We start from the raw sequence: 14062 nt of genomic DNA, 5'->3' as shown, positions 1-14062 counted from the left end.
TGCCTGCATGCACGGTAAAGCATCCTCATATATCCAGCTAATCTGCAATTAGTTTCAATCTGTAAATTGTCACTGCACTGTGTATTCCCCATAAACGGAAAAACTTTAAAATTAAAGTACACCATGTTCCCACTTCTCCACAGGAAAACAGCACATCTTGCATAATACCAGCCTGAATTCAAACTGAGACTTTTTCTTTGTGCCACTTTGGTTCAGAGCTGTCCTTGTCTTGCAGGAAGGCACAAATCTGGGGCAGTTAAAGTTGGCAACACCCAGGTTTGTTTTTGCAACGTAAAGGAAGTCCATGGAAGTGGAAAGGGGCTCTCAGTTAGGTCAGTGTATTGTCTGTATGGTCAAACAGATCCCCAGATACCCAATTCCCTCAGCAGGGGTCCTTGGGAGGAAGATGATGGTTGGACTGGGAGGAAGATGATGGCTGGATTGGGAGGAAGATGATGGTTGGACTGGGAGGAAGATGATGGTTGGATTGGGAGGAAGATGATGGTTGGATTGGGAGGAAGATGATGGCTGGATTGGGCTGGTGGGCTCAGGCAGGGACCCTGAGCTTTAGCAGCACACTCCTGTTAGAGAAGCTCACTTAGGCACCACAAAAAGTCTCTCTGGGTGGCTTTGGGTTGTGACAAAGCTGGGGGAGCTTTCCTGGAGAAGGCAGGACCAGGACACACCCAGAGTCCTGGGCAGAACCTCCCACTCCTCCTGGACTGGGAGCTGTGCAGGATGGCAAAACACTGGAGTGGGTTTGGAATATCCTGAGCTCATCATTTTAAACCAATAGCAAGTGATCTCCAATGGTAGACTTGAAAAATTGAAATCTACTGAAACCAAGAGAATATTTTGTCTCTCAAAATATTCTGATTTATTGGCTAGTTTAGAAGTTACCATGTCATCAAATCTGTAAGATTATTCTTCTGTCATCTGTTGTTGATAATTAGTCAATGTTAGTATCAGTGTTTTCTATGAATGTGCACTCCTTTTTTCAGTAATACCCAAAACTAAGCCACTCTTATAACTCATTTTTGGAGTGTCTGACCCAGGGTCATACAAGTTCCTTCACCAGATCAGAAGTCACATCCTAATCTGTGTTCTGACCTCAGGCCTGCAGGACTCACTGCAGCAGGAGGAGCTGCTTTCACTTGGCTAAAGAAAGAATTTAAGTGTTTGGATAGCTCAGGTGTTCAAGGCAGCACATTCATGTGTGTCTTCCAAAAATTAATATAAGGGACAATGGAAGATGCTGAATTTTGCTGTTTGGAATTTGGAAGAGCTGAAGAATGTGACTGTTTTGGTTCCTTGATAAGTTCTTTTAAACCTGTAGATTTTTACAGAGAGTGTTTTTATACAAGCCTGAATTGAACTTATTAATGTTCCTCTCCTGGAATCGTACTGAAAACTCATGCATTTGTTATTCAGAAGAAAACCATTAATGTGTGTACAGGTATCTGTGGGGTTTTGTTTGATTTGATCAGCATAGCTGTTGTGTAAACGCTGCTTGTTCTGCACAGCTGGGATGTGATTTGAGGAATGTAAAGGTATCTGCCCATGGAAAAAAGCAAGCAGTTACTCAGGATTTCCTGAGAACACTTCAGGGGAGAGTCAGAGCCCAGGAGCACACCTGGAGTGTGATACAAACACAGCCCCTGAGCTCCTGGGTAATTATTCTTTAGAACCACGGGAGTGGGGCTGTGCTGAGCCTGGTTTTAACGGGACCTTGGATGGACAATGGTCTCGTTTGGTTTCTGCCTCCATTTTCAGGATCCCACTGGTCTTTTTCACTCCCCAGGACATGTTTTGGTTGTGTCCACACCCCTTGTGCTTACTGCCCACGACTAGTCAGCTGAAAAAGGCTTCCTTTTTTCTTTTCTTTCTTTTTTTTTTTTTTTTTTTAATGCCCATGTTCCAGTGGCAAAGTGATTATTTTTCCTTAATATCACCTGTCAAGAATTGCTATTCAAATCAGTCATTAAATTCCTCATTTGTATTAAAGAAATGTTATTTTCCATGCTGCTGTAATGACTTGTCCAGAAGAACTCCTGGACAGTTGATAGCTCTTAATGTGGATTTGATTTTTATCATCTCAAGACTCTCGCTGTGTCATTCTTCTGAATGTTTTATCCTTTTTAAAATGTTGCTATTTGGGGCATTACCAATTATCAGACAGTGAAATATAAATGTATTTCCTCTGTGTTATTTGGCCACATACAACCTTGTGAGTAGATCCAAGCATTGCCTTTTTCTCTGAATTGTATCAGTGCCACAAGAACATCTCAGAATAGCAGGGCTCAGGGCTATGAGCCATGTGAGGGGGAATTGTGTTTTAAACTGATTAGAACACACAAGCCATTTGCAGAAATGTTTATAAAAATTAAATAGCTGTCTTTTTATTTTAAAAATTAAATACCAGGAGATCACTTCTCTCTCACAGAAAAAAAATATGTGACATTTTTCTCTATTCTCTTTATGTATGTGGAACCTTTGAGACTCTGTTGCTGTCAGCTGTAGGACAAACATTCCCCAAATTCTTTTTCCTGGGGAGTGTTCATTCTGTTGCTGAGTAAATATCCTTCCTGATTCCCCACTTTATAAAGAATTTCTATCTCTTCCGAGGCACCTCACTGCAGATCAGCTGTAATGGAGCCCTCATCTGAGCTCGTACTGGAGGATGAACTCTCAGCAGTTCCCTCCCAAGTGTTCACCTGGCTTTTCCTCAGCTGCCTCACTGGATCAGGGCCTTTCCAGGCATTTTGTCACTAATCTCTGCAGAGCTTTCCTAATTCTCATATGATTAATAGTATAGGATGCTATTCATTGAGGTCAAACTTTTTTTTTCTGTCTTGCTGCCTAATTTAGATGTTAAATAGCTAAATCCATTTACTTTCCAGGTTTAGCCTCAAAGGCTAATAATGCCAGTATTGAACTGCAAGCAGTTGATGGACAAAGAAAACACCACTTAACTCCCTCTCCTTGTCTTTATGTGAAAACCAAACCAAAATCTTTTAATTTGCAGAGATTCAGCAATGTCATTAAACTGCTGAGAACAATTCCCCTGCAGCAGGTTGTTGCCACATTGCTGAGACCAAAAGGCACCGTCAGGTCCTGTGCAGGTCCTGCTGTCTCTTCTAAAACAGCAAAACCCAGCCTAAAACACCTGCTCAGCTTGCACTGGAGTGAGCTGATGGCTGACTGGGATGGCAGGCATGAGATAACAGATAACACTGGTAACAGATAAAACTGATAACAATGATAACACTGATAACTGATAACACTGATAACAGATAAAATTGATAACAATGATAACACTGATAACTGATAACACAGATTACACTGATAACTGATAGCACTGATAACAGATAAAACTGATAACAATTATAACACTGATAACTGATAACGCTGATAATAGATAACACAGATAACACAGATAACACTGATAACTGATAGCACTGATAACAGAGAAGTGCAGGTAAGCCCCCAAATCTGAAATGAGCACCGGGCACCAAAGGAGCAGCCCAAGGCCCCGGTGAGTGGTGCCCCAGCTGGTGCCATCGGTGCCCATGGCCATGCCCGGCCCCCTGGCCATGCCCGGCCCCCCTGGCCATCAGAGGTGCCCAGGGCTCCGTGTGCCTGGCAGACTCTGCCGTGCTGCTGCTGCTCCTGCTGACTGGCCCCGAGCTGGGGCTGCTGTTTGTGTAACCTCGCCCTGCTCGCTCCCTGCTCCAAGGGGCTCGTACACAGGGATGGAGCTGAGTGCACCAGGAGTGACAAGTGTGGTTTGACTGCGTTTTTCCTCATTATACCAAGATTTTTCTCAGTTTCCTTTATAATTCTATCTTTATTCTGTTCTCACCCATTTATCTGTCCATAGCCTAGAGCTGGAAGCTCCTCCTTGCTCCTGGTTGTTCTATTTATTTGGTTGCCTTGTCTCACTAAGATTTAGTGAACACTGCTCTGCAAAGCACAGGGTTCCACATGCCCAAAAGAGTCATTCGAGAGAGTTTGCTTGACACTCCCTGTCTGCAATCAAAAGGAAAAATGAGCATAGGGAAGCATATTTGATATATAGTTATGGGCAGATTTAAGTAGCTCTTAACACTCATATCAGATTCTCATGAGCAAATGATAGTGTAGTCCTGTCTGCTGTCCTGCTAAAATCACTTACTGCCGAGTGTAAAATACCTACTTGCACAGTATCAGCATGTTTAGAACTACTGCTGTTTTGTAAACTGATGATAGTGATTTACTTTGTATTATTCAATTTAAAAAGAAATAGAGTTAAGTACTGGTTAGGAAATACAGCAGAGCCCTCCTATGAAATATGTATTTTCAAATCTCTCACTTGTTGTTATTGATGGTGATTCAATTCCACCACGAATTGCATTTCTAGTTTATATGCAGGACTGTTTTGGTTGGGAATACAACAGTGCCAGCTTCTGCAGCCCTGGCTTTGCCAACACTGGCAGTTTGAGCTCAGCCCTGTTCCAGCGATGCCCTCTTGCCCCACTGAGCCCTCAGAAGCTCACGGGTCCTGTTGAGACAGAGTTGAGAGGCTCCAGCTCATTCCTGGGAGCTGTTAGGTCACTCCCAGCTCATTCCTGGGAGCTGTTAGGTCACTCCCAGCTCCTGCTGAGCCAGCTGGTTGCTTTGGAAGATCAAGCTTAGGAGACCACTTCTTGTCTGGCTGTAAATGCTCCTTCAGTGTTTCCTCCAAAAGCTCTAGCAAGATGCTGTTAGGATTTAGATGGTGAAGGGTTAACAGTGTCAGCACAGAGCTCAAGGAGTTAAATAGACACAGATCAAAATACTCCAGTGTCTAGAGGGATGTGTTTAAATGAACACTGCAAGGTTGGCAGGCCTCCAAATTAGCATAGTTTAAAGAATTCAAGGTACATTTAATTGGATCCTTCTAATCCCTTTTCCCTTAGAATGAGCATTTTAACAGTTTAATTCCTTTTGCAACCCCCACATCCCTTACTCCAGTGGCCCATCTGAAATAAATACTGTGAACTATAAAAGGCCTAGAGAAGTTCTTGCTGAAGCCAGTGGCAAGAGGATGGAGCCCTCAACACCCCACTCACGTGGATGGGATGTTTGGAATTGCAGAGGGCATCAGTGAGGGGTCATTTGGAATTGCAGGGGGCATCAGTGAGGGCTCAGTTTGGAATTGCAGGGGGCATCAGTGAGGGCTCAGTTTGGAATTGCAGAGGGCATCAGTGAGGGGTCATTTGGAATTGCAGGGGGCATCAGGGCTCAGCTTGGCACCCAGCAGTTGGCTGGGCTGGAGTCAGAGCTGGGAGATGAGTGGGTCCAGGGTGGGAGCTGGAGGCAGCACAGGGGCTGTGCCCACAGGGAGTCCCTTGGGTGCCAGGTCCAGGAGGTGGCAGCTGGGCAGGGGAAGGTGCCCCAGTGTTTGCCAGAGCAAGGTGAGGGAGGTGTGCATGAGAACCACAGGCAGTGCTTTCAGTGTGGTTAATAGACTTGAAGCACTTTAATTACCAGTCAGTAAGTGAGCTGACTGGCTGTTTGTGACGACCTTTCTGCTGCCTTCAGTGGCCCTTGTGGAGTGTTTGGCACCTGCCATGGACTGTAAGCTCCTTGGGGCAGAGAAACACTGGGAAACCCTTCCTGAGGAAAGCCTGGACATCAGCTCCCTTGGGTTCATCACTGTCTCCTCAGAAGGCAGATCAAACCTGAATTTCATTTTTCCAGGAATCTGCAGCCTTTAGAATGTGAAACTGAACACCAGTGAAATGTCAGCCCTCATCCTGCACTTCCCAGAGGGATCACAGTGCTCATGCAGCAGTGAATGAGGCTCCTGCAGTTACAGGATCCTTAATGCAGATATCCCATGACATGGTATGTGAATATTTATCATGAATAACCAGTTCCCCAACAGCACTGGGGCCTTAGGAAAAGCAGCCTTCAAAGCTGCCCAGCTCCTGTGGCCAAACCAGGCTGGGTGATTTATCACCTAGCCTAGTGTCAGAGAGATTCAACCTTGAACTCTCAAAGTACTGTGAAATTATTGAATATTATTAGTTATTTTTTACAGAAACAATTACAAAACTGTTCCATTTTTTACAGTGACACAATTATCTCCTCCAGCTGTTGTGCTACTTTAGACTGCAGTGTCACCTGCCTCTTGGGGCACCTGGCTGAAGAAGAGCAGAAGACTCTCAAGGCAGAGGCATTTCACAGGATGGACAGAGACCCCTCCACGCCATGCAGGTGAATTCACAGCCTTTCCTATGGGCTGTTACTCTAGTTCTGAATTCTCCAGGGTTTTAGGGTATTTAACACCTGGTAGCAGTGGCTGTTTAGTGATGGAACAAATCTCCCCATGCTGAGATGCAACCCTGAGTAGCTTCAGCTCTGTTCTCATGACAACCAAGGACTGAAGTTATTTTTTGTCACACTGAGCAGTGCAGGCTCTGTACTTGGCTGTGCAGCATCTTACAACTGGGTGTTTCATTTTTGCTGATAAAAAGATGTGAGCTCATCAATACATTTCTACAGACAAATGGGAAGAAAAGTCTCTAAAGTATTTTAGGAGGAAGAAGAACAAATTCTGGCATTGAACTACACATTTTGGTAATGAAATGTGTAAATTGAATGTCTGTATGCTGTCAAGTTTGAATATTTTATTTTGCAGTAGATGACTCAGTGGGACTTTTTCTATTAAAGGTAAATACAATAGAAATTAAATCTCATGCTTCTGCAAAGGAAGTGGCCTCTGCAGTGGAGAGATTGCTCCTTCTCCAGTGCCTCAGGTTTTCACAGCCCAAGTGCATTACAGGGACACCAAGATATCCATAGCTACAGATCTCCACGTTTGTCCGTGCCACATGCCCTTAAATTCTCATTAAACTATTGGGAAATGTTCTTTACAGGAATCCAATGCAGTTGCAGAGCTGCCATTTCAGGAGGTGGGTTGCACAGGTCAGGAGGTTTTCACGAAAGCAGAAATAATCGAAATGCAAATGAGGAGTGGGATCATTTGTGTTTCCCTGCTAGGTGGGTGTCATTTGTGAAAAGCCTGGCACACAGTCACCAGTTGCTGTTGGCGTTTGCTTGCTGTTCTAATTGAAGGTGAAAAGGAACTAATGGCAGCTAATATAATCCTGGCACTATATTCCGAGGATATTAATGGTGTTTATTATTGACATCATTACCAGAATGGGATGATTCCCTTGTCACATTACAGGCTCTGGTGTGTGACATGCCTGACAGGGGTTTCCTGGAAGCAGCAGGCAGCTCTTGGATGCTCCACGCTGCAGCTCACGTGCAGGGATGGAAGGGCAGAGCAGCAGGCTGGGCTCTGGGCTCTGCTGCCCGTTTGTGCAGTCCTGATGTAATACTCAGGCTGTTAATACGCAGTAATCTTTCACTTTAGAGTGTATGACTGGGCAGCGATCTGTCTTTATTAACTTCAGATTCTGCAGAATACGTTATATTTATTTTGAATGCAGGCTTTCACATACTCTTTTAAATATTAATGGCTGGTCTCCAGCAGTCAGCATAAATATGATTTGCATTAGCACTAGTCATATCATATTGAGTGCCTTTGATGTCAACTATTCAGGGTACTAATATCTGACATCATCTCCTGAGGTCACTGACAACTTTGACCTTTATTCTCGTGCACAGTTTCTGTAGTCTCAGAAGCTCTTTTGAATTGATTTGAAATTTTGACTCTTCCCTTTATGAGGCAGTAAAATTGATAATTATTCAGATGGGAACTGAGCACTGAGCGAAAAATCAATTCCACCCGCTCTCTGCTGCGTATAAAATTACTTCTGAGTCTGCCGGACTGAACGGATGGCCAAGGTAAAAGCAGCAGGCAGGAATAGTGGAGAGGATTAGCTGGACGAAACTAATAGCCTAAAGGGATGGCTTTGGAGATGAGGGAGTGTGCCGGTTGGGGGTTATTATTAGCAATGATGGGACTCATTGATCATATGTTTACATCAGGTTTCCACTGGGTTATAAATCAGCCCTGAATAGAAACGGAACCCAGGGCCTGGTGCGCTACCGGGGCCACGGTGTATTAGATTATTCTCACTTTCACACTCGGATGAAAAGTGAGACATTGATTATTCATTGGCTGGCCATTAAACACTGCCTTTATGGACGATTTGACTATCATGGAAGCTAATGAACAAGATTGCTGCTTCCTAACCAGCGGTTTCAGTTTTCAGGACATCTGTTTGGGCTCAGTAATGTGTAACCCCGTCAAGGAGCGGGTCACAGAGCCCGACGGCGCTGCGGGTGAGCCCTGCTGGGCTTGGGAGCTCCGGCAGCTCCTGCGGTACCTGCGCCTCCCGGCCGGGGCTCGGGGCTGCTGTGGGCTCCGGACAGTACCCGGACAGTACCCGACAGTACCCGACAGTACCCGGACAGTACCCTACAGTACCCGGACAGTACCCGGACAGTACCCGGACAGTACCCGGACAGTACCCGGACAGTACCCTACAGTACCCGGACAGTACCCGGACAGTACCCGGACAGTACCCGAACAGTACCCGACAGTACCCGACAGTACCCGGACAGTACCCTACAGTACCCGGACAGTACCCGGACAATGACCTGGACAGTACCCGGACAGTACCCTACAGTACCCGGACAGTACCCGGACAGTACCCGACAGTACCCGACAGTACCCGACAGTACCCGGACAGTACCCGGACAGTACCCGGACAGTACCCAGACAGTACCCGGACAGTACCCGGACAGTACCCGGACAGTACCCGACAGTACCCGGACAGTACCCGGACAGTACCCGGACAGTACCCGGACAGTACCCAGACAGTACCCGGACAGTACCCGGACAGTACCCGGACAGTACCCGACAGTACCCGGACAGTACCCGGACAGTACCCGACAGTACCCGAACAGTACCTGGACAGTACCTGGACAGTACCCGACAGTACCTGACAGTACCCAACAGTACCCGAACAGTACCCGACAGTACCCGAACAGTACCCGGACAGTACCCGACAGTACCCGACAGTACCCGACAGTACCCGACAGTACCCGAACAGTACCCGACAGTACCCTACAGTACCCGGACAGTACCCGACAGTACCCGACAGTACCCGACAGTACCCGGACAGTACCCTACAGTACCCGGACAGTACCCGGACAGTACCCGGACAGTACCCGGACAGTACCCGGACAGTACCCTACAGTACCCGGACAGTACCCGGACAGTACCCGGACAGTACCCGAACAGTACCCGACAGTACCCGACAGTACCCGGACAGTACCCTACAGTACCCGGACAGTACCCGGACAATGACCTGGACAGTACCCGGACAGTACCCTACAGTACCCGGACAGTACCCGGACAGTACCCGACAGTACCCGACAGTACCCGACAGTACCCGGACAGTACCCGGACAGTACCCGGACAGTACCCAGACAGTACCCGGACAGTACCCGGACAGTACCCGGACAGTACCCGACAGTACCCGGACAGTACCCGGACAGTACCCGGACAGTACCCAGACAGTACCCGGACAGTACCCGGACAGTACCCGGACAGTACCCGACAGTACCCGGACAGTACCCGGACAGTACCCGACAGTACCCGAACAGTACCTGGACAGTACCTGGACAGTACCCGACAGTACCTGACAGTACCCAACAGTACCCGAACAGTACCCGACAGTACCCGAACAGTACCCGGACAGTACCCGGACAGTACCCGACAGTACCCGACAGTACCCGACAGTACCCGGACAGTACCAGACAGTACCCGGACAGTACCCGACAGTACCCGGACAGTACCCGGACAGTACCCGGACAGTACCCGACAGTACCCGGACAGTACCCGGACAGTACCCAGACAGTACCCGGACAGTACCCGACAGTACCCGGACAGTACCCGGACAGTACCCGACAGTACCCGGACAGTACCAGACAGTACCCGGACAGTACCCGACAGTACCCGGACAGTACCAGACAGTACCCGGACAGTACCCGACAGTACCCGGACAGTACCCGGACAGTACCCGGACAGTACCCGACAGTACCCGGACAGTACCCGGACAGTACCCGGACAGTACCCGACAGTACCCGGACAGTACCCGGACAGTACCCGACAGTACCCGAACAGTACCTGGACAGTACCTGGACAGTACCCGACAGTACCTGACAGTACCCGACAGTACCCGAACAGTACCCGACAGTACCCGAACAGTACCCGGACAGTACCCGGACAGTACCCGACAGTACCCAGACAGTACCCGGACAGTACCCGGACAGTACCCGACAGTACCCGACAGTACCCGACAGTACCCGGACAGTACCCGGACAGTACCAGACAGTACCCGGACAGTACCCGACAGTACCCGGACAATGTCCCGGACAGTACCCGACAGTACCCAGACAGTACCCGGACAGTACCCGGACAGTACCCGGACAGTACCCGACAGTACCCGAACAGTACCTGGACAGTACCCGGACAGTACCCGACAGTACCTGACAGTACCCGACAGTACCTGACAGTACCCGACAGTACCCGGACAGTACCCAGACAGTACCCAACAGTACCAGACAGTACCCGGACAGTACCCGACAGTACCCGGACAGTACCCGGACAGTACCCGACAGTACCCGACAGTACCCGGACAGTACCCGGACAGTACCCGGACAATGACCCGGACAGTACCCGACAGTACCCGACAGTACCCGGACAGTACCTGGACAATACCCGGACAATACCCGGACAATGTCCCGGACAATGACCGGTCCTGCTGGGGCCCCGCAGCGCCGCGTGTGCCCTGGCCCGGCCGGGGGAATCGGGCAGAGCCCGGGGCGGGGCAGCGGCTCCGCCCGGCACAGCCCGGTCCGGCACGGCTCGGTCCGGCACGGCTCGGTCCGGTCCGGCACAGCTCGGTCCGGCACGGCTCGGTCCGGCACGGCTCGGTCCGGTCCGGCACAGCTCGGTCCGGCACAGCCCGGTCCGGCACAGCTCGGTCCGGCACAGCCCGGTCCGGCACAGCCCGGTCCGGTCCGGCACAGGTCGGTCCGGCACAGCCCGGCCCGGTACAGCCCGGTCCGGCACAGCCCGGGGGAACCGCCCGGCTCCCAGCGCGGGTGTCCTGCTGTCCTGCGACACCGCTCCGCGCGTCCGGAACGGCGGCATCACTACTGTCATCATCATCATCATCATCGTCGTCATCACCATCATCATCACCACCATCCTCATCACCACCACCACCATCCCCAGCCGCCCCGCGGGCGGTGTCGGGTCCCGCCGCTTGCGGGATCGCCGCTCGCCCCTGCCCGCAGCAGCTCGGGGCTCCCCTGGGCCGCGTGATTGTACAGAGGGAGCAGCAGAGAACATGGGAGTGAAACAGCCCCGTGATGCTCAGCAGCGACTTTCGGCATCCCTGCCAACCCGGCCGTGCCTGGTGGCCCTCGGCAGTGCCTGGTGGCTCTGGCAGTGCCTGGTGGCTCTGGCAGTGCCTGGTGGCTCTGGCAGTGCCTGGTGGCTCTGGCAGTGCCTGGTGGTTCCCAGCAGTGCCTGGTGGCTCCCAGCAGTGCCTGGTGGCTCTGGCAGTGCCTGGTGGTTCCCAGCAGTGCCTGGTGGCTCTGGCAGTGCCTGGTGGCTCCCAGCAGTGCCTGGTGGCTCCCAGCAGTGCCTGGTGGCTCTGGCAGTGCCTGGTGGTTCCCAGCAGTGCCTGGTGGCTCTGGCAGTGCCTGGTGGCTCCCAGCAGTGCCTGGTGGCTCCCAGCAGTGCCTGGTGGCTCTCACCAGCCGGGTTTGCCGGGGCCGGGCTCGTAGCCCCGGGCGAGCAGCCTGAGCTCCATCTGCTGACGGCCACTTGGTGAGGGGATGGTACAGCCACGCCGAATCAATGCGGGAAGTAATCTGAGATATATGGGTAGAACACGGCATTAAGCTTGCTGCACTCAACTATTGATGTTATGTTCTGTTCTAAGCACTTTGATAAATAATTTTTAAAGGCTCCTACTTTGCTGTTTTTCTGGGATTGAGAATTGAAGCCTCTGCTGCTTCACTTTATAAATGAAAGTGTAATTTTTGGTCTTAAGAAGCTACCTTTATCTTCTGTTAATGCTGATCTTGCTGAACTCTACACATTAGGCTGTTAGCTCAATTTTTGTGTAGTAAAATACTATTCCTATTCGTTCCAAAAATCAATGAGTTTTGTAGCATTTTTCACCTGCAGTTCTAATAAATGTTTATGAGTCAGGCACAATAGGTAAAGAATTCTTGCTTGCACAGCCATCTCTGGAATGATTCTGCGCTGGGTGCAGAGGGGATAAGTGGTTGGTTGGTTGAACAGAAACAGGATTTCAGTGGCATTCCAGTGTTTGCTTTCTTTCCTGGGCATTTCCTGGGCAGGGATGTAGAGTACAAGGAGGGAGGGCAGTGCCTGGTGATTACTTGTGCAGCATGTTCAGAAAGATCACTGGACAAGAATGAGCTGGGTTTGGGATGAGACTGAGCTCTGTAGAAATGTTTGGGCTGCCTCTGGCCCCTGGCCCCTGGCAGGGCTGCTCCACGTCTCAGCCCGGGTGGGCCCAGCAGGGCCAGTGCTGGCAGAGGCGCTTTGGTGTCTGTAGGACCAGGCTGTGCCCGAGCTGAGCCCTTCCAGGGTTTGGCATTTCAGGGGACAGTGAGGGGGCAGTGCTGAGGACAGGACCAGGGCAGGGACCCGGGAAGGGGCAGCACTCCCTGCCCGAGGAGAACCTGCTGGAATACGGGGCTGGAGACACCTGGAGAGTGTCACAGGAGGGAAGGTGTGCAGGTGGACAAAGACCAGAGCCAGGAGCCGGGAGGGGGTGGCCGGTGCCAGGGAGGAGCAGGGGCTGGGGGTGATGTCCTGGGGAACTCGCCCAGGCTGCCTGGTGGGGCAGGAGGCACCGAGGGAAGCAGCACGACAGGCACTGCCAGGCAAGTGGAAACCAGGAAGCAGAGGTGCCCGGAGCAATGAAAAATCAAGTGGCATTACTACGATAAGAAAGCATTATAAATTGCAACTTTCCCTTTTTCCCTTTTATATAGTGAAATAAGTGATGTGTTTGTTTTTTGGATAAAGCTCAGTGCCGTTTACAGCCAGTGTGCAGTTATGCACAGGAATGGAGATAAACACCTGCAGTGGAGCTGTGTTTGTAACACGTGCTTCAGGGCCCAGGCAGCAGCACTTCAACATAAGCACATCACAAAGAATTTCAGAATTCAGATTTCACTAAGAAATCTAAACAGCACTGGTGCTGGTGGAGGATGTTGAGTGCTAAGACCCTCACTCATATTTGTGAGCATATACTTCATTTTAAGAGCAGATCAAACCCACAGGTGTGATTGCTCCTATGCTTAAAATCAAATGCGTTTAAAGGCCCACTGAATCAGGGTGAGAGTGCTCAGCTTTTGCTGGCTCGAGGCTTGAGTGAGAGGGATTTTCCCTGGGACATCTGTTTCAGCCTCTTAGCCCAATTTAAAAATGTTATCCAATACTACCATAACTTTCTTTATTAATTGAAAGGGATGGAGATATACCAGCTGTAGCCAAGCCAGCAGAGATTTGGGTGGCTAAGCAACAGAAAAGGCACCATATTGAGTGAGCCAAAATTCAGTCTCAAAGTCATTTACTTTAACCAGTGACAATACGTTTAGGCTCTAGTGTTTCAATTTGATTGATGGTTTAATATCATATATAATCTTTTTAATGAAGGAACCCATTTAAATATGTTAACATTTGCACTAGTAGTCTCCCATGTATATAACTGCATTTAATCATTACTCTGATTGTTTTTGTGGTTGTGTAATTTGCAGCAGCAAAATAACCGTGTCAAAGCTGTGCTATCTTAATGAAAGCTACGGTTCCTTCTCTTTTATACACGCTTCTCACTGTTCACGTACAAAAGTGGCAGCAATCCCAGTCCCAAGTATATTGCTAAATGTATAGTTATCACTATGTGTGCTGTCAATTAAGAAATAAAAAAAATTAATGAGCTTAGTGTCTTTTCTAATTCCGCTTTGTTTAAAGCCTCATTGTGATTCGTTATCATGTGAACTGAGT

General features: G+C 49.4%; 1 protein-coding gene across 10 annotated transcripts in view; it reads left to right on the top strand.

Annotated features, from left to right (window-relative positions):
- LOC148222069 (ran-binding protein 17-like) overlaps positions 1 to 14062 on the top strand; it is a 95630-nt gene that overhangs the window by 70958 nt on the left and 10610 nt on the right. For 7 of the 10 annotated variants that reach the window (XR_015807051.1, XM_088173995.1, XM_088173987.1 and 4 more), the window contains 3 exons: positions 236 to 332; positions 5722 to 5868; positions 6097 to 6240. Coding sequence is in view for 2 of the 10 variants with exons in the window: in XM_088173993.1 (XP_088030119.1) it covers positions 5722 to 5761 (40 nt within the window). In the remaining 8 variants the exon portion in view is untranslated. The remainder of the gene's footprint in view (positions 1 to 235; positions 333 to 5721; positions 5869 to 6096; positions 6241 to 14062) is intronic. The other 3 variants (XR_015807052.1, XM_088173993.1, XM_088173990.1) reach the window with 1 other exon arrangement.

Source organism: Sturnus vulgaris, chromosome 15 (assembly GCF_052056855.1).
Source record: "Sturnus vulgaris isolate bStuVul1 chromosome 15, bStuVul1.hap1, whole genome shotgun sequence".
Classification (NCBI taxonomy): Eukaryota; Metazoa; Chordata; class Aves; order Passeriformes; family Sturnidae; genus Sturnus; species Sturnus vulgaris.
This window is presented reverse-complemented; position numbering and strand designations above follow the sequence as displayed.